The sequence below is a fragment of the Chiloscyllium plagiosum genome, unplaced genomic scaffold (assembly GCF_037043375.1).
Source record: "Chiloscyllium plagiosum isolate Xiang-an unplaced genomic scaffold, Cpla_swu_hap1 HiC_scaffold_43, whole genome shotgun sequence".
NCBI classification, from domain to species: Eukaryota; Metazoa; Chordata; class Chondrichthyes; order Orectolobiformes; family Hemiscylliidae; genus Chiloscyllium; species Chiloscyllium plagiosum.
This window is the reverse complement of record NW_028270181.1, coordinates 27038177-27059302: the sequence shown is the minus strand read 5'-3', so window position 1 is coordinate 27059302 and position 21126 is coordinate 27038177. Positions and strand designations below refer to the sequence as shown.

Sequence of the window (21126 nt, the reverse complement as noted above, 5' to 3'; positions counted from 1 at the left end):
TGACCAATATCTTTACCGACACCGATCCTTTACCAACACATTTAATATCAGTTGCACACACTGGTTGCCTATCATATGTATCGTCATGATCAGCTCATTATTAGCAATTTTAAACCACAACATCACTTTAAAAAGCATCGATTTGCATTTATTCCTTGCTCAGCCAAAAGATCTTTTCCAACGAATGTAGCCAACCCAGTTATCTTTTAAAAATCATTCACAATGCATTAGTTTATACAAGGATATTTTTATTCTTAACACTCCCAGTGCATAGCTACACATTATAGAGATGGGATTTACACTCCTGTGGTTCTCTGTTCAATAAAATTAATGGATGAAAGTAATGGAAGCATGTAACTGAATTTCTAATATACATTCTCAATGTTTGAAGCACATCACCAGGTAAAGTTAAACATTTACCCAGAAAATCTCATTCAAAATTCATGGTTTGCAATCATGGAGCATTATCCCCCCTCAACCACAATGTTTGCAAAGAGTTTGACACAGTCAACATTACTATAAGTGCCTTGCTAGGAGGTTCATATCTATGGAATTAATTTTTTTTATTCATACATAGGATGTAGGTGATGGTGGCTGGGCCAACATTATTTGTACATGTCTGGTTGATCTTGAGAAGGTGGTAGTGACTTTTTTGAATCTTTGGAGTGTATTTGCAAACCCCTCCCCCCCACTCCCCCTTTTATGCCCACAGTATAGGCACTATCTAAGGAGCCTTGGCTCTGCAGCTTGTATATGGTACATTCTGGTATTACTGTTCATCAGAGTTAGAGGGAGTGATTGTTTGTGGATGTGGTGCCATTAAGCAGGCTGCTTTGTCTGGACAGTGTCAAGCTTTTTCAGTGTTGTGGGAGCTACACTCATCCAGACAAGTGGGGAGTGCCTGATTTGTACCTTATTGGCTTTGCAGTGTCAGGAAGTGAGTTGCTCCCTCCAAGATTCCTAGTCTCTGACCTGCTTTTGTCGCCATAGTCTTTATAGGGCTGATCTAGTTCTGTTTCTGGTGAGTTATATGTTGATAATGGTGATGCTTTGAACATCAATGGATGATGGTTTGATTCTGTGTTGGATATGGTTATTACCTGGCACTGTGTGGCACAAATGTTACTTGCCACTTGTCAGCCTGATTGTTGTCCAGATCTTACTGCATTTGGCGATGGACTGTTTCAGTATCTGAGGGGTCATAAATGGTGCTGAATATTGTGCCATTAACAATGAGTTTCCTCACTTCTGACCTTATGATAGTGAGAGGATCACTGATTCAGCAACTGAAGATTGTTGGGCATAGGACACTGCCCTGAGGAACTCCTACTATGATGTCCTGGAGCTGAGATGACTGACCTCCATCTTCCTATTTGTCAAGAATGACTCCAACCACCAGAGAGTTTTCCCTGATTCCTATTGATTCTAGTTTCGTGGGAATCCTTGAAGCCACCATTGATTGAATGGAGCTTTGATCTCAAGGGCAATCACTCTCCAGGACTGGCCTCTCTTCACTCTCCTACCAAGGATAACCAATTTGGAGCTCTTCCCCTTCCGTATCGACATTCTAGAACTTGATAGAGTTCACCAGCAGATAGCTAGCTTCTCCAGTGTGCTCTGGGTCTTCACCTCACCCCCATTCATTCTACTACTCCTACATTGTTAGACTCCTTGTTTGATATCCTGACCTGGATAAGACCTGATGTCTTCCAGCTCAAGATTAGGAAGAGCAGAACCAATGTCTTAGCCCCAACCTCCAATGCATAGTCTTCCAGTATCTTTCATAGCCATCCAACATTGTGTCAGTTTGAACATATTCAACATGACCTTGGCATTGTATTTGTCCCAGAGGGGAATTTCAGAGCCCAGAGTTTTTTCAGCACAATGATAATCTCCTTGCACCATTGCCCTGTGTCATGTTCTCTGTTGCTGAAGCCCTTATATACTCTTTCAACTCCTCCAACTTCTGTAACTTACAAATGTGCATTGTGCCCCATCCCACTGTCTAATCATCATTAGCTTTCATTCTCCAACATGCTCATTGTTAAATCCTACATTTGCTTCTACTCAAATGATCTCAGTCATTTCCTCTGGGTTTGTAACTTTCTCCAACCTCCCAAACAGTAAGCTGGTGCAGTCTCCTTTTCTTCAATCTTGAAATTAGGACTGTCACTCCTGTTGATCTTACCCACTGCACGTTCCCTCCTTAAATGTTTTCATCTCTATCTCTTCCTTAGGAACCTGCTTCAGCCAAGAACCAACCTTTAGCTGAGCACTTCCCAGAAGGAAAAAGTATTAAAATTGGTATTGATCTTGGTCAGACCTCTTTTGTATTTTTTAATGGAGCTTCAGTTTGATCAGAACATACATGTCCAAGCATTACTGTTCTTTAATGGTTTTTCCCTCTGGGTTTGTCACTTCTCTTTTGCTGACTCAGCATCTGTTGTCCTTGCATCAATTCTGAAAAGCACCTTAGGATTCTTTTTACATTAGAGTCGTACATAAATGGAAAATGTTGATGTGTGAGTGAGTTGTCCTTCTTTTGCCCTCTGAGAAACTATTTAATTTCAACTGGTTGTTTTTCTTTGATGATACAAGTAAAATTGAGTGCGATGATGCCAGTCTATCTTGCTCCTGATTGCTTCTCTTAAGGAGATTCCTTCAGAAAGATTAAAGACTAAAAATTGATCTGTGCCCATTTTTGCGATTTGCAACCAGCTGCTTCCAGTGAGGCAGACAGTGCCTGATCAAGGCATGCAGCTGCATTGCTGGCTGCCCCCAAACTCAAAGTCATGGGGAGGAGTGGCAGTGGGAGCTTGTGTTGTAGAAAGACTGTTCTAGCCTACCCTCCAGCTCTTAATGCCGTCTGTCCCTCTTGAAAGAAGCTTGCACTGAATAAATAGAGGCTATTCCTGGCTGCTGGTACTGCAATTGTCAACAATTAGGAACAAAGAAAATGGACCTCCAGGGCAGAGAGAAAAACTTCCTTAGCTCATGGATGTTGAACTGGAGATCTTGATCATGGAGGAAGAGAGAAGGAGAGCGGCCATGTTTCTGTGCCGTTGTAGAAAGAAGTAAGGACACTATTAAAAGATGCTCTCCAAACGTTAGCCAGGGAAGTTAAACCATGGTGTCTGCTTCAAAGATCTGGTTGCAGTGCTGGAAACAGTTTAGTGGCTTCACGTGGGTGGTCAAGGTCACTGAGTATGTCTTCAGAGGACATTGATTATCCATTGCACCACCAACTTTTCATGGTGCACCAGAAACATCTCACTCACCCAACAGCAAGCAGTTCCAATTATTCTGTTACTCCACCTCACCCTCATATATCTTCCAAACATGCCAACTTCACACCCACCATTCCCAGTCTCCAGCTATCTCAAGCAATTCCTCTATAGCAGGCCCATTACTCAGACACAGCATCAGAGAATCACCATTATGCTTTTCCTTCTCTTGCAGGACAAGCGGGCATGAAATGGAAGAGATCAGACAGAAGCAATAGGGGACATAACCATCTGAGGTCCATACTTCATACTTGTCAACAGCATGCAATAAACTTTAGATCCAGTTTTCACTTCATGTGCTAGCCTTTTATTAACTTGCTAAGCAATCACACATTGACATAACACCAGTTGCTTTGTGAGATCTCACGATCAAGAGCTTACTGCTATCTGATGACTCTGGTAATGAATTGTCTGCACATCATCCCATGACCAGCCAGCTCACACCTCCTAACTGCAGTCATGATATCCTTGAGGGCGATGGCTTCCTACCATCTATGACCCCAGATTTTGGCAACACCTTAAATTGGGTCATTCAGGTGGGTTATCAATCTCAGCCTGGCTCGGCTATATTCCTTGTGTGTGGTCCTGTCATGCCTTCAGCAAGAAGTGGCTCGAGGTGCATGCCAGCAGTAGATGTGATTGCTGTGTTGAGGTACAAAGCCATTCATGACCACCAGGCAGTCTTGCGTCTGGGTCAGCAGTCCTAAACAGGGTCTCTGGGGGTCAACCAGGGCCTCAATGACCTCCATGGAAATGGCTGATGGTGGTTTCAATCAGAATTCTCCTTTTCAGATCTGAGCTTGCATGTAGTCTTCCTGCATATAGTTTAAAGCAAGGATACATACATGACCACCACCTTGTTGAATCACCTCAAGCGTTGCTGCTTTGTGAGGGATGATCTGTGCACATTCTAAAGAGCTGTGTGTAGTCTAAGAAACTGTGAACAGTCTAAATATTTGTGTGTACCATCTATAAACCTGTGAACAGTCTAAAATCCATGTGTACTGTCTATAAACCTGTGAACAATCTAAAAATCTGTGTGTACTGTCTATAAACCTGTGAACAGCCTAAAAACCTGTGTGTACTGTCTGAAAACCTGTAGTGGCCAGGGCTTTCTGTGGACAGTCAGAGGCATTGACACAACACTGAGCTTATCTCTTCAACAATTGTGTGACCAAATTGTCTGTCTTTGCTGTTTGCCAAGAGGCGTCCAAAACCAAGCTGCTGTACCTTCATGACCTTCGCCACGTCAGTAGCTAAAGCTAGCTCTTTAAATGACTGTATGGTGTGGGAATCCTCATGCAGCCTGGTGCACATTTGGTCCTGGTTGATTAGGGCAAAACAGAGCACTCCATGCTTGAAAAATGTGTGTCTAATTTATCTCCCAACTGATTGATGTTACAATCTGCCTTCTCCTAAAACCATTCAAGTACATACACTCTCCCCAACACCAGATATGACCAGCAGTACAAACTGAATAATTTTATGCCTTTGGGGATTTCATTACAATTGCACCAATCGCGCCTTGAAGCCTAATTTACTGTTCTTTATTTTTTCATGGGATGTGGACATCTCTGGTAAGGCCTACATTTGATGTCCGTACCTAATTACTTTGAACTGAGTGGTTTCCTTGGCCATTTCAAGGGGGCAATTAAGAGTCACCTACATTGCTGTGGGTCTGGAGCGATGTGTAGGCCAGACCAGGTAAGGATGGCCGATTTCCCTCCCTAAAGGTCATTAATGAATTAAATTAGTTTTCCTAAAAAACAAAAATCAGTGACAGCTTCCTGGTCCTCATTGCTGGGACGAGCTTCATATTCCAGATTTATTGATTGAATATAAACTCCACCACATACCACAGGGGATCTGCACCCCTATCCACAGGATGTGGGTTGCTGGGTTATTGGTCGAGTAATATTACTTCTACAAAATCATTATTTGTCGCTTTAAGTGATGCGAAGAGAAAACTGGTTCAAAGATTATCAGTGTCTCTGTATTCAGGGTATTAAACAATCCTTAACTTTTATCTACCTTCCCATTCTAGGGCTGGACTGACAATGAGGTTGACATTTCCATTGTAAATTCGAGACCTGTCAGCAGAACCGTTTCCTGTGAATTCAGCAAAGATACAACTGAGCAAAGTGACACCAAGGAGAAATCGAAATTGAAAAACAATGACTCGGGTATCTTTGAGAAGGTAATTGCTCACTTCAAATAGCAGCAACTAAGCAAAATGACGTAAGCTATGAGATCTTTGGGAAAGGTTCCGACATGGACTTACTGAGTGAAATTGGTGTCTGTCAGAAGCATCAGCCAGACTGAGTGAATCAACAGTAGATCTTTGACCATACCCTCTTCTTTCCACCAAAGATTATAAAATGAGGATATATTTCAACTATTTTTTATGGACTTCAGTCCTCTTCTCCCTGACACTTATATTGGTTTGAATTTTTAAAAATTCTTTTATTATTCATTCATGGAATGTGAGTGTCCCCGGCTGGGCCAGCATTTATTGTCCATCCCTTGAGATGGTGGTGGTGAGCTGCCTTCTTGAATCACTGCAGTCCATATGATGCAGGGACATACACAGTCAGGTTGGGAAGGGACTTCCAGGATTTTGAGCCAGCAATGCAGAAGGAACAGCAGTATGTTTCCAAGTCAGAGGGGAGTTCACAGTGGGTGGTTTTCCCATGTATCTGCTGCCTTCTCTCTTCTAGATGATAGGGGTCAGGGGTTTGGAAGATGCTGTTGAATGTTCAGTGTTGACAATATTTTCATATCAATGAAAAACAGATGTGGGTGTGATGAGTAGTTGAATCAGCTATTGATTAGTTGCAAGCCTTTCTTGTGCTATTGCCAAAGACCAATTCCACCCCTGTTGCGTGGCGCATAACTGGGCAATTTAGACTTTCCCGAGTGGTGTGACACAGACAATATCCAATCAGCCAACCAATCCACATCACTCCCAATTTTCAGGAACAGTACACAATAGGCAGCTGACCCTATGGATTACTTCACACTATTGGTCAAGGCCTAAATGATGCCCTAAGCATGAAACCTGAAAGGAAGCATCTTATAGAGATTTGGAATCTCAATAAACAATGCAAGAAACTGGAATACTAGGTGTAGGAATTACCTCTGTGGAAAAGTACATTTTATCTTTGGATCTGTGCCAAAAGCTTAGCGAGCCCTGAAATTTCACAGGGATTCTGCCAGTTTTCTGCCTTAATTCTGGCAGTGGGTATCATGGGAAACAGGAGAATGTAACGTTTGTACCAGAGCCAGGTGGCTTTGATGTGGGGTCTCACATTCCAACCCAAATCAGTCAGTCAGTCAGGCAAACTGGACTGTTCACATAGATGTCATGGAAGTTTAACTAACTGAGTTCACTTCTCTGGATCATGCTGTATGTCTTCAAGAAGAAATGGAGAGACATCCTGAGAATCGAATGGGAGAGTTTCTTATTGTCAAGTAAATAACTGGGAAGTAGAAGGAAAGGTGAAAGGGGAAGATTTTGCATCTTAAACAGAACCCCAGCACATTTACCATCAGGCTTTTTCTGCTTTTTCGGAACATATGAAATAAAGGTCTCAGAATAAATTGCCAGATGACTAGTTTCAACTGCTGAGTGTCATGACAGCTCAAGATAGAACAGAGGAAAGCAAAAGCCAAGCTAAGACTGGAATATACAGTGCAGAAGCAATGATAGCTAACAACATAAGTTTAGCAGAAAAAAAATAAGGTGTTGGACTGAAAGAAAGATATAGCATGGCATTGGAATGAAGATTTATAGTAGTTTCTTAGGGAAGAAAGGATCTGGAATTTCTTATGATTCATGAAGACAATATTTGCTCATTTCCACAATCTGAATTGCTTTCATTTCAGACATCGTTTAACATGACAAACATCTCGATGATTGAAGGGAGTCCTAGGAGTGATGGGGGACTCACTGCCAAGGTAGATACCAGCATATTCCATTAGGCAAGTGAGCAAAACATGAGTGTTCCAACAACAAAGGAGTTCCATTGCTTGGTCAGACTTCAGTATATATGTTGGTCAGACTTCAGTATATATGTTGGTCAGGCTTCAGTATATATGTTGGTTAGACGTCAGCATATATGTTGGTTAGATATCAGTATGTGTTGCTTTAACTTTGTGGTCATTTATTTCAAAATTGGACTGAAAGTCTTACTTTCACTCTACAAAATGCAATCTACACAATGGATACACAACCTGTGACATCTCGGTGTGCCAAATGAGGGGAAATTACTGTTCTGCACAAGCTGGTTTCTTTAAATATCCCTCTAATTTTCACTGATTGAGACAAAGATCATTGTGTATGTATCACTGCTGTGTTCAAACCATTGATATACTTGCTATAACCAACATCGTGAATTTTGTATGATACTTAAGTGTTTGCATCACATAAACTCAGTCACTAACACACATGGACACTTTTTGTATACTACTGCACACTTTGCTACACTTACAAGTACAGGTTAAAATTATAACAGCAAGCTACATTTCATGTCAGAGATTCTTTGGCATGTAATAGAACATAGAACATAGAACAATACAGCACAGAACAGGCCCTTCGGCCCACGATGTTGTGCCGATCTTCTAACCTAGATTAAGTACCCATCCATGTACCTATCCAAATGCCGCTTAAAGGTCGCCAATGATTCCGACTCTACCACTCCCACGGGCAGCGCATTCCATGCCCCCACCACTCTCTGGGTAAAGAACCCACCCCTGACATCTCCCCTATACCTTCCACCCTTCACCTTAAATTTATGTCCCCTTGTAACACTCTGTTGTACCCGGGGAAAAAGTTTCTGACTGTCTACTCTATCTATTCCTCTGATCATCTTATAAACCTCTATCAAGTCACCCCTCATCCTTCGCCGTTCCAACGAGAAAAGGCCGAGAACTCTCAACCTATCCTCGTACGACTTCCTCTCCATTCCAGGCAACATCCTGGTAAATCTTCTCTGCACCCTCTCCAAAGCTTCCACATCTTTCCTAAAGTGAGGCGACCAGAACTGCACACAGTACTCCAACTGTGGCCTAACCAAAGTCCTGTACAGCTGCAACATCACTTCACGACTCTTGAATTCAATCCCTCTGCTAATGAACGATAATACTCCGTAGGCCTTCTTATAAACTCTATCCACCTGAGTGGCAACCTTCAAAGATCTATGTACATAGACCCCAAGATCCCTCTGTTCCTCCAGCTGACTAAGAACCCTACCATTAACCCTGTATTCCGCATTCTTATTTGTTCTTCCAAAATGGACAACCTCACACTTAGCAGGGTTGAACTCCATCTGCCACTCCTCAGCCCAGCTCTGCATCATATCTAAGTCCCTCTGCAGCCGACAACAGCCCTCCTCACTGTCCACAACTCCACCTATCTTCGTATCATCTGCAAAATCTTTGAGAGATTTTGCACAGGTTCCAGCCTCTGAGAGTCTGGGATAAAGAACAACAGAGAAGGGTAGAAGAGGGGGCAAGGGATTAAATGACAGAAATGTTGGTGGTGCAATCTACACAATGAATACACACCCTGTGACATCTTGGTGTGCCAACTGAGGGGACATTACTGTTCTGCACACGCTGGTTTCTTTAAATATCCCTCGAACACTGATGGTGAAAATAAAATATTTACAACTGCATTGTTTATTCTTCTGTTGAATGCTTTGGAACTTTTAAATCACAACATGCTCAAATGGGTGATGGTGCTAAAATGGTACTTTGAGTCATTAACAGCTGGTGTCATGGGATTTGTGCAAATGTTACTAGTTGATTATTCATAAGAAAACCACAGGTGGTAATTCTTCATTAATACCAACAGAGAAATATAACACACATAAGTGGCAAGTTATTAATCCAGAAACTTGTGTTTTGGATATTCACTGACAAATATTATCTGGGTGACATTCCTCTGTTCAATATCTTACATTGAACTGAGTCCAATTATTTATATCGATTAGCCACTACAGAGCATGTTCAGGGGCTTGTGCATCTATGATGTAGGAGTGATAATGCAGACCACTTTGAAGTGCACCAAGCCGTCCAATGTAACTTACTGTGTCTTGGAAAATCCCAGGCAATGACATAAAACAGAGCTATACTACTTGCTGCTGTTAGATTTTGGTGCTTGTCTCTGTCCCAGTGTTATGTTCAGTAGACATCCAACTGGTACAGTAAAGATTACAGGCAGACTTTTTAACTACATTCAATTTGATATTCACACCTAGAGATTTGTAATGTGACTTTCAGAACTTGGAACAGAAACAAGAACTGGGAATTTGGGAATCAGCAGCAGTTTTGGATGTCACTATTTTAAAATGATGGCATTTTTTAATATTTCAGTTTTGGAATGTGAGCATCAGTGGTATATTATTGCCCTCAAGAAGGCAATAATGGAGTCCCCTCTTCAACTTCTGCAGCCAGATTGGTGAATCGGTTAGACACAAATTGACTCAACAACATTGAAAGAACAGTGAAACCTCTCCAAGTAGTTGTAGGGGGGGTGACTTGGAAGGATGCCTCAGGGGTGTTCCTGCTGTCCCTGTCCTTGTAGGTGTAGATATTGAGACGTTGTTGTCTCTGCGTGAGAAAATTAGATCACAGGCTCAATCTCAGGATGACGTGCTCAGTCGTTTAGGACCAAAATGAGGATAAAATAGTCATCATTTCAGAGTTTGTGAATCTTTGGAATGCTCTACCCCAAAGCTGTGAATGTTCTATCCTTTTGTGAATGCCCTATTATTGAGCATATTTAAGATATACAGATTTTTGGTCTCTCGGTGAACCAAGAAATAGTGGAAGTGGTGAGAAAGTGATTACAAGAAGATTAGCCATGTATTGAATATTGAAAGCAGGCATTTGGGGCCAAATGGCATACTCTTGCACCTCTTAGGCAATGACCCAGGTGGGTATTATTGCCAAACTATTCATCCAGAAATGCAGGAAATTTTCTGGGGACCAGCAGACAGTGGAATTTGAATTCCATAATAATCTTGGAAACAAGAGTCTGATGATGATCAGGTAGCCATTGCCAATTGTCAGGATTAGGGATAACCCAAAGGCTTTCTATAGGTATGTCAGGAATAAAAGAATGACTAGGGTAGGAATAGGTCCAGTCAAGGATAGTAGTGGGAAGTTGCGTGTGGAGGCTGAGGAGATTGGGGAGACACTGAATGAATACTTTTCGTCAGTATTCACTCAGGAACAGGACGTTGTTGCCGATGTGAATACTGAGTCACAATTAATTAGAATGGACGGCTTTGAGGTATGTAGGGAAGAGGTGTTGGAAATTCTGGAAAGGGTGAAAATAGATAAGTCCCCTGGGCCTGATGACATTTATCCTAGGATTCTCTGGGAAGCAAGGGAGGAGATTGCAGAGCCATTGGCCTTGATTTTTATGTCCTCGTTGTCTACAGGAATAGTGCCAGAAGACTGGAGGATAGCAAATGTGGTTCCCTTGTTCAAGAAGGGGAGTAGGGATAACGCTAGTAACTATAGGCCGGTGAGTCTCACTTCTGTTGTGGGCAAAGTCTTAGAGAGAATTGTAAGGGATAGGATTTATGAACATCTGGATAGGAATAATGTGATCAAGGATAGTCAGCATGATTTTGTGAAGGGCAGGTCGTGCCTCACAAACCTTATTGAATTCTTTGAAAAGGTGACTAAGGAGGTAGACGAGGGTAAAGCGGTAGATGTGGTGTATATGGATTTTAGTAATGCGTTTGATAAGGTTCCCCATAGTAGGCTACTTCAAAAAATACGGAGGTATGGCATTGAGGGTGAGTTGGAGGTTTGGATTAGGAATTGGCTGGCTGGAAGAAGACAGAGGGTAGTAGTTGATGGTAAAGGTTCATCTTGGAGTGCAGTTACTAGCGGTGTTCCGCAAGGATCTGGAGGAGGGGCTAGAAGGTTGGGTGAGCAAGTTTGCGGATGATACGAAAGTCGGTGGAGTTGTTGACAGTGAGGAAGGATGTGTCAGGTTACAGCGGGATATAGATAAGCTGCAGAGCTGGGCAGAAAGATGGCAAATGGAGTTCAATGTAGGTAAGTGTGAGGTGATTCACTTTGGCAGGAGTAACAAAAAGATGGGGTACTGGGGCTAATGGTCGGATACTTGGTAGTGTGGATGAGCAGAGGGATCTTGGTGTCCATGTACACAGATCTCTGAAAGTTGCCACCCAGGTAAATAGTGCGATGAAGAAGGCATATGGCATACTGGCTTTTATTGGTAGAGGAATTGAGTTCCGGAGTCCTGAGATCATGTTGCAGTTGTATAAGACTCTGGTGCGGCCGCATCTGGAGTATTGTGTGCAGTTTTGGTCGCCATACTATAGGAAGGATGTGGAGGCACTGGAAGGGTGCAGAGAAGGTTTACTAGGATGTTGCCTGGTATGGTAGGAAGATCGTACGAGGAAAGGCTGAGGCACTTGGGGCTGTTTTCATTGGAGAAAAGAAGGTTTAGGGGTGACTTGGTAGAGGTGTACAAGATGATTAGGGATTTAGATAGGGTTGACCATGGAGTCAGCTATTACGAGGGGGCATAGCTTTAAATTAAGGAGTGGTAGGTATAGGACAGATGTTAGGGGTAGATTCTTTACTCAGCGAGTCGTGAGTTCATGGAATGCCCTGCCAGTAGCAGTGGTGGACTCTCCCTCTTTATGGGCATTTAAACGGGCATTGGATAGGCATATGGAGGATCGTGGGCTTGTGTCGGTTAGGTGGGCTTGGATCAGCGCAGCATCGAGGGCCAAAGGGCCTGTACTGCGCTGTATTTTTCTATGTTCTATGTTCTATGGTTCATTAGTGCCCTTTTGGAATGGAAATCTGCCATTCTCACCTACTCTGCCCTTCACCTAACTCCAGACTCACAGCGATGTGGTTGACTCTTAAACTGCCCTCTAGGCAATTAGGGATGGCAATAAATGCTGGCCTAGCCAATGACACCCACATCCCTTCAATTAATAAAATAATTAAGTTATCTTAGGTTCTCATGATGGAGGTTTTGCTGAAAAGCCTTAGGGAGTTGCTTCAGTGTGGCACAGTGGCTCAGTGGTTAGCACTGCTGCCTCACAGCACCAGGTATCCAGGTTTGATTACAGCCTTGGGCGACTGTCTGTGTGGAGTTTGTGCGTTCTCCCTGTGTCTGCATGGGTTTCCTCTAAGAGTGCCAGTTTCCTCCTGCAATCCAAAGATGTGCAGGTTAGGTGAATTGGCCATGCTAAATTGCCCATAGTTTTCAGGGATGTGTAGGTTAGGTGCATTAGTCATAATATCCTAGAATCACTACAGTGTGGAAACAGACCATTTGGCCCAACAAGCCCACACCGACCCTCCAAAGAGTAACCCACCCAGACCCAATCCCCTAATGCTCCACATTTACCCCTAACTAATGCACCTAACCTACACATCCCTGGGGTACAAATCTCTAGTCAGGGGTAAAAGTAGAGTAATAGGGTAGAGAAATGGGTCTGGGTGGGTTACTCTTCGGAAGATGGGTGTGGACATGTTGGTTCAAATGGCCTGTTTCCACACTGTAGGGATTCTGTGATGATTCAACTTTTAAGCCACATTCACTGCATCAAGCACTCTGACAATATTACAGAAGGTTTGCTCTCCACAGTACGCTGTGCCCTGTAGCAAAGTTGTTCACGTACAGCTACCTGACAATGTGGAAATTCACCACAGGTATGTCCTGTACACAAAAAACTGGACAAATCCAACCAGGCCAATTACTGCCCCATCAGTCTACTCTTGGTCACTAGTAGAGTGATGGAAGGAATTGTCAATAATGTGATCAAGCACCACCTGGTCAGTAATAATCTGCTCAGTGACACCCAGTTTGGTTTCTGGCAGGTCTACCCAGCTCCTGTCCTCATTATAGTCTTGGTTCAAGCATGGAGCTGAAAACCAGAGGTGAGGCAAAACTGATAGCCTTGACATCAAAGTTGTTTTTGACCATGTGTGGTATAAGAACCTCATAGCAACTCTAGAATCAATAGGAATCAGGGGAACCTGTCTGCTGGCTAGTGTAGTATCTGGCATATAGGAAAATGGATGTAGTTGTTAAAGGCCAGTCATCTCAGCTCCAGGATATCTCTGCTGGAGCTCCTCAGGGTAGTGTCATCTTCAGCTGTTTCATCAATGACCTTCCCTCCATTAGGTCAAAAGTGGAGATGTTTGCCAACGTTTGCACAATGTTCAGCACCATTCATGGCTCATAGAACATAGAACAATACAGCACAGAACAGGCCCTTCGGCCCACGATGTTGTGCCGAACATTTGTCCTAGCTTAAGCACCTATCCATGTACCTATCCAATTGCCACTTAAAGGTCACCAATGTTTCTGACTCTGCCATTCCCACAGGCAGCGTATTCCATGCCCCCACCACTCTGGGTAAAGAACCAACCCCTGACATCCCCCCTATACCTTCACCTTAAATTTATGTCCCCTTGTAACACTCTGTTGTACCCGGGGAAAAAGTCTCTGACTGTCTACTCTATCTATTCCCCTGATCATCTTATAAACTTCTATCAAGTCACCCCTCATCCTTCGCCTTTCCAATGAGAAAAGGCCTAGCACTCTCAACTTATCCTCGTATGACCTATTATCCATTCCAGGCAACGTCCTGGTAAATCTCCTCTGCACCCTCTCCAAAGCTTCCACATCTTTCCTAAAATGAGGCGACCAGAACTGCACACAGTACTCCAAATGTGGCCTTACCAAGGTCCTGTACACCTGCAACATCACCTCACGACTCTTGAATTCAATCCCTTTGCTAATGAATGCTAATACACCATAGGCCTTCTTACAAGCTCTATCCACCTGAGTGGCAACTTTCAAAGAGCTATGAACATAGACCCTAAGATCCCTCTGTTCCTCCACCTTACTAAGAACCCTACTGTTAACCCTGTATTCCACTCCTCAAATACTGAAGCAGTCCATATCTAAATGCAAAAGGACCTGGACAATATCCAGGTTTGATCTAATAAGTGGCAATTAACGTTTGGTCACATAAGTGCCAGGCAATACCTTTTTCCAACAAGAAAGAATCTAACCATTGCCCCTTGGAATTCAAAGCTTTCTCCATCACTGAATCCCTCACTATCAACATTCTGGGTGTAACAATTGACTAAAAATTGAATGGATTAGTTATAAATATTGTGGCTATAAGAGCAAGTCAGAGGCAAGGAAGCCTGTAGTGAGTAACTCACCTCCTGCCTCCCCAAAAAAGTCTGTCCACAGGACGCATGTCAGGAGTGGGATGGAATACTCCCCACTTGCCTGAATGATTGCAGCTACAATAATGCTCAAGAAGCTTGACACCACAGAGGACAAAGCAGCCCACTTGATTGGCACCACACTCACAAACATTCACTCCCTCCAATACTGACTTTCAGTAGTAATAATGTTCACTTTTCACTGTATATGTAATAGGATACTGTTACAAAATGGGGTAAACCCCTCTGCTAATTTAAAACCAGCAACATGGAAAAGATTTATCCCGTTGCAGTGATCTGTGAGAATTTGATAGGCCAAGAATTAGTTAAAATAAAAATTAACAACTTTATTTCTTAAAGTATAACAGAGAATAATTAACTAACAACTATTTACAACCCCTTCCTCTAACCTATCTTTTACCTTCCCTTCTATAATACTAGTCCGTTAAACTCCCAATTAAGATTTACAAAGCAAAACTTCTTATCTCAAAATCAATACAGCTTTTGGTTCGTCTCTGAATTTCTTTCTTCTTTTCTTCTTGGGGATTCTGCTTCGCAAGTTACTGTACCTTTAAGAGAGCTATTTTTCAGGCAGTCTTTACATGTTGGTAGCTCAGCAGTTCTCCTCTCAACTATTCAATTTTTCCCGGTCTTATACCCCCAAAGCATCGGATTGTGTCATTGGCTTTTAAGATTGTCAATATACTTAATTCAAACTTGATTGGAATTTGGTGCTTTCGGGGTATAATTTAACCGATTGACCAAATTTAAATTTGTTTTTGTCTCATAGCAACTCAGCCAGTGCTATCTGTTCTGAACCAAATGTTACATTGTAAATTCTCCAGCAGTGAATGTGCTTGCCAAGTCCTTCACTCTCTTAAAGGTACAGTACACTTCTACACCTTCATAACAATACACCTGACAATAAATAAATCAAGTAAGTACTGTCTACAAGATGCACTGCAAACCTTTACTCAGGTTCCTTCGGCAGCACCTTCCAAACCTTTAAGTTACCACTGCCACCTAGAACGACAAGGGGAACAACACCACCTGCAATTTTCCCTCCAAGCTACTTACCATCCTGCCTTGGAAATACTGTACATTGTCATTACTTCAATGTCACTGAGCCAAAGCCCTGGAACTTTCTCCCGAACAGTATTGTAGGTGTACCAATTTCAAAAGGTCTGCAGCGGTTCAAGAAGGCAGCTCACCACCTCTTTTGTCAAGAGCAATTAGAGATTAAATTAGGTAATAAATGCTGCCCTAGCCAGTGATGCCCATATCCCAAGAGCGAATAAAAATAAATCCATGGCGTGCCAGTTGTGGAATTAGTATGTATTTGGGCTCTCCTAGAGTAACTTGGAAAGGGTTTCTATCAAATAACATTGTCTCTTTAACACCTATTGCACTTTCGAATTGTTCATATGAAGGAATGGGCATCGAATGAAGAATGTATCACACCTCTTCAAGGCAGAGCATTTTTACTGTTTGAATTGGATCATTCTTGACCAGCAACGAAACGCTGACCAAATTCTCGTGCTTGATTCATTGTCTTGTCCAGGTGGTCGGAAATCTGGATGGTGTTGGACTGAAGAAGGTGGATGTTGCATTGGTGCAGGCTGCCCAGATCCCCAGCATCGTCATCACTCACACCAGCAGCCCTGGCAGCAGCCAATCTTCAGTAGCCAGCTTCAATCCCATGTATGAAATGGGTATTCATGGGAACCAGCAATCCGTGCTTCCAAGCCAGTGACAGTCAAGTTAGAGTCACAAAGCCCAACAGCGCGGAAACAGTTCGGTCCAACCAGTCCATGCCAAACATAATCCCAAACTAAACTAGTTTTACCTGCCTGCACCTGGTCCATATCCCTCCAAACCTATCCTATTCATGTATCTATCCAAATGTTTTTTTGCTGCAGTTGCCAATGGAACTGTTAACCCATTCAAGTTACCAGTACAAAAAGCCACCAGAGTCTTTACAAAAGACATAAAATCAGGACAGTTTCTGTAGGGCAGTGTACTCGATGTTCAATGTATAGCTTTGAGCCTATTAGTTACATAACCCAAAGCTAAACAGTTCATCTCCTAAAATATGAACAAAAAGTGAGGTGCCTACATAGGTTACACTGTCCTGAACCAATAAGTTTATGATTTACTTGAGAACCCAAGTGAAGTGGTAGGTGAAGGGCAGGACAAAGGTCAGGGAGAAGAATTGGATAAATCAAAAGGTTATACCATAAGTCAAGGCCAAGTTTGGGTTTCATAGATTGTAGGAGGAAGGTCAAATTTCAGGAGCTGTGAACTTCCAGTTTCTTTGGAGAGGAGTAAAATAGGAGATGGTGTGGCTAGTGTTGATTTGAATATATTGAGATTGCAAGATGGAGAAAAAGCACATAAAATGGTGCATTCAGAAAGTCAGGCAATGCTGGCAGCACCCTGCTCCCAATCCACTCAAGCCTAATGACGAATCCTTAGATCTCCTGAGCCAATTATAAATGGATCATGTGGAATCATTCATCCAGCAAGTAAACAATAAATTACTGTACTAATGCAATAACAGTGAGGATCCTAATCTCTGAATGTTTGGCAACGTATTTGAACAAGCAATTCATCAGTTCGCAGATATTTTAAAATATTGTGGAAAAATAAGATTGGTCCATTTAGAAAATAAAAACATCCATAACCTGTTTTGCATATTTTAAAATCATAAATAACTCAATTTAAACAGCAGCATTTTTCTCATTATTCCAATGTTTAATTTATTGGGTCCTGTGTCAGTTGAAATGCTCATTAGGATGACTGTAATAAGATGCTACAATACATTAAAGTGGTATTCGTGGAACATTTCCCTTGCTCTGTGTGTTTTTGACATCAGTTTGTAGAATCCTTACAGTGTTGAAGCAGGCTGTTCAGCCCATCAAGTCTCCACACTAATCATCCTACCAGACTCACATCCCCTGTTAGCCCCACCTTTCCCATGGCTAACCGACTCATTCCCAGACACCATTGGGCAACTTAGCATGGCCAATTCATCTATCCTACACATCTTTGTTCTGTAGGAAGAAACCAGAGCACCTGAAAGAAGCCCATGCAGACACAGGGAGATTATTCAAATTCCACACAGTCACCCGAGGGTGGAATTGAACCCAGATGCCTAGCACTGTGAGGCAGCAGCGCTGACCACTGAGCCACCATGACACCCATTCTGGGGGCTAAACAAAGATGATATCTTTTGTCTTAGATCACAGCCATGAGGCATATAGGCAGGGCTCTGGCCACCAGGAAATTGTCCCTTTTAGCTTTCGGTGCTGCAGCGTGTGTTCATGAATGACAGAGTTTGGACATTCATGTTCACTCAAACCTATGTGTGGAAACAGAAGCTTTAAGGCTTATTTTATTTTTAAGACTGGTCCTGACCAATCTGTACTTGCTAAGTTTCTGCTTTCAATCACAGGAAAGAGCAAATTCCTTTCATTTGTTTCTTCTCCTCATTTAAGAGTTCAGCTCCAATTGAGCACCATGTCCAGCAAGTGTTTGTTGTTAATGAGCCCAGATAGCTGGTGAAAGGTTACAGGTTTTTTAGATAATGGGATGTGTCTGTTGACACTGTTCATGTTGGGACATGCTCTTTGGTGGGTTGGTGCAGACTTAATGGCCCGAATGGCCTCTTTCAGCGCTGTCTAGATTCTGTGACAAGTGGGACTATTAGACAATGCTTGCTGCAACAGATGGGAACTGTGGTTGAGCAGACTGTATCTGGAAAACAGATACACATGTTGTCAAGTTAGAATTTCAATGCTCCATTAGTCTTACCTTCAAGCCTTTCACTTAGGACCTCATTTATACACTGGATTGGATTATTTCTTTATTCTCTTGTGGGATGTGGGCTTTGCTGGCAAGGCCAGTATTTATTGCCCATCCTGAATTGCTGTTATGAAGGGGATAGTGAGCTACCTTCCTGAGCCACTGCAGTCCATGTGCTGTAGGTAGACCCACAATACCCTTAGGGAAGGGATTCCAAGGTATTGACCAAGTGACACTGAAGGAACAGCAATATATTTCCAAGTCAGGAAGTGAATGGCTTGGAGGGCAACTTGCAGATGGTGGTTTTCCCATGCCCTTCTAGATGGAAGTGTTCTTGTTAGTTTAGAAGGTGCTGTCTAAGGTGCTGGTGAATTTCTGCAGTGCGTATTGTAGCTAGTGCACGCTGCCACTAAGCATCTGTAGTGAAGGCAGTAGATATTTCTGGATATGGTGCCAATCAGGTGGGCTGCATTGTCCTGGATGATGCCAACTTCTTGACTGCTGTTGGAGCTGCACTAATCCAGGCAAGTGGGGAGTATTCCATCATATTCCTGACTTGTGCCTTTCAGGTGGTGGGGAGTCAGGAGGTGAGTTAGTCTCCACAGTATTCATAGCTTCTGACCTGATTTTGTAGCTACAGTATTTATATGGCAACTCTAGTTCAGTTTCTGGTCAATGGTAACCCTAAGGATGTTGATAGTGGGGAATTCAGTGTTGTAACACCATTGAATGTCAAGGGGTAGATTGTCTCTTGGAGATAGTCATTGACTGGCATTTGTGTGGCACAAATGTCAGTTGATGACTAAGTGTTTTAAGTCCAGGCAGAAATTAAATAGAAACTAGAGTAATTAGTTGTATTTTGTGGCATTTTGGAAGCCAGCAGATGGTCATTATAGAAAGGAAGCTTTCAGCTATCAGCTTCTAAATCAAGTAAGTTTGGATTCTGTGGTTTACTCTGTGCCAGGTCTCATTGTTTCTTTCTGTCTAGCACTGATTCCATCTGCCCTCGTTACATGCTGTCAAGGTTAGTGGGTATCCCTTCATGCTATATCCTTTGTGTCTATTCTAGAAAGAACCATTGAATTCCTAGTTCAATATACATTCCCGATGAAGGGCTTATGCCCGAAACGTCGACTCTCCTGCTCCTCGGATGCTACATTTCCTCAGCTATGCTTTTCCAGCACCACACTCTTCAACTCTGATCTCCAGCATCTGCAGTCCTCACTTTCTCCTCGTCCAATATCTGTCCATTTATTTTAACATGCATCTATTCTTTGCCAAGATTGTATCCAAATCAACCACAATTCCTATCTGTGTGTAACAAGCATTGTCTAATAGTCCCACTTGTCATAGAATCCAGACTGTGGAAAGAGGCTGTTTGGGCCACCAAGTTTACTCTGTGCCTCCAAAGAGCATCCCATCCAGACATTATCTGCATAATCTCACATTTACTATGGTTAATCCACCTCGCCTGCACATATTTGGTCACTACAATCAATTTAGCATGGCTAATCCAGCTAACCTGCTTATCTTTGGACTGTGGGAAGAAAGCAGAGCACCTAAAGAAAAACCACACAGACACAGGGAGAATGTGCAAACTCCACTCCAACGGTCACATGAAGGTGGAATTGAACACAGCTCTCTGGTGCTGTGAGGCAGCAGTACCGCTATGCCAGCCATAAATCCTGATCAAGTACTGCAGTTCAACTTCTAACTGTTAAGATTGCCATTTAAGGACTGATTGGAAGATTTTTGCATATTATTGCAAGCTTTGGTCTGCCAGTATTTGGGCTGACACTAAATTGGATAATTGTGCAATAAATTGCCAGTAGCACATTCCTAGAATTTATTATTGCTGTCACACTGAAGTCTGAGACGTTGGATGAATTCACAAATGGGATTTTAGATACATCAAAGCGGATGTCAGACAATCTGAATGCTCCTTCATTGATACCTGGACCTTATCCACAAATGACATGATCTCCAGTTGACTAATTTTGTAGAGGCAACCACTACTATTTTGTACTTTGTAGGATTGATCTTTTTGAAGATTTAAGTTGTATCTTGGGAGCAATAAGGGAAATATCTTTGACTGCATGTACGTTGTCAATAACCAGGAATCCAAGTTTATAGAAAATGGCTTATGTTGTATGCAATGGTGAGAGTAACATTGACAAACACCTCATGGACTCGACTAATATTATATCATGTAGAAACTCTGAAAATAGGAGCCAGGGAAGGCCATTCTGCCCTTCAAGCCTATTCCACCATTCAATATGATCTTGGCTGATCATCTAAACCTCATCCCACTTTCTCCCCACACTCTTTGGATCCCTTTAGCCCTAAGAGTCATAGAGTCATAGAGATGTACAGCATGGAAACAGACCCTTCGTTCCAACCCGGCTGCGGATGGGGATAAGGATAGTGGGAAAGGGGGCGGAGGGAACAGCTTCAGTTGCATGGGAAATTATGGAAAAGTTAAAGGTGGGGGGGGAGAGGTGCTCAGCAGAGGCTATTAAACTTTCCCAAACAAGTGAAAGAACTGGGAGTATGGAAAGGTCAGGCACAGCAAACGGGAGGAGAACTATGGGAAGGGGAAGTCAATACAGAATTGGAGTTGGGATGTCATGTTGAGGTTATACATTGATGAGGCCTCTTCTGGAGTATTGTGTCCAGTAATGATTGCCCTGTTATAGGAGGGTATTATTACACTAGAGAGGGTTCAGAAGGGATTTACCAAGATGTTGCTGAGAAAGGAGGCTTTGAGTTGTAAGGAGAGTCTGGATCG

At 42.6% G+C, this 21126-nt stretch overlaps 1 protein-coding gene across 3 annotated transcripts in view; it reads left to right on the top strand.

Annotated features, from left to right (window-relative positions):
• LOC122541761 (melanopsin-A) overlaps positions 1–17392 on the top strand; it is a 77014-nt gene extending 59622 nt beyond the window's left edge. For 2 of the 3 annotated variants that reach the window (XM_087982665.1, XM_043678707.2), the window contains exons 9-11: positions 5329–5481; positions 7170–7241; positions 16096–17392. In XM_087982665.1, the coding sequence (XP_087838791.1) occupies positions 5329–5481; positions 7170–7241; positions 16096–16287 (417 nt within the window). In that variant the 3' untranslated portion in view covers positions 16288–17392. The remainder of the gene's footprint in view (positions 1–5328; positions 5482–7169; positions 7242–16095) is intronic. The other variant, XM_043678708.2, reaches the window with a different exon arrangement.
• The last annotated feature ends 3734 nt before the right edge of the window (positions 17393–21126 follow it).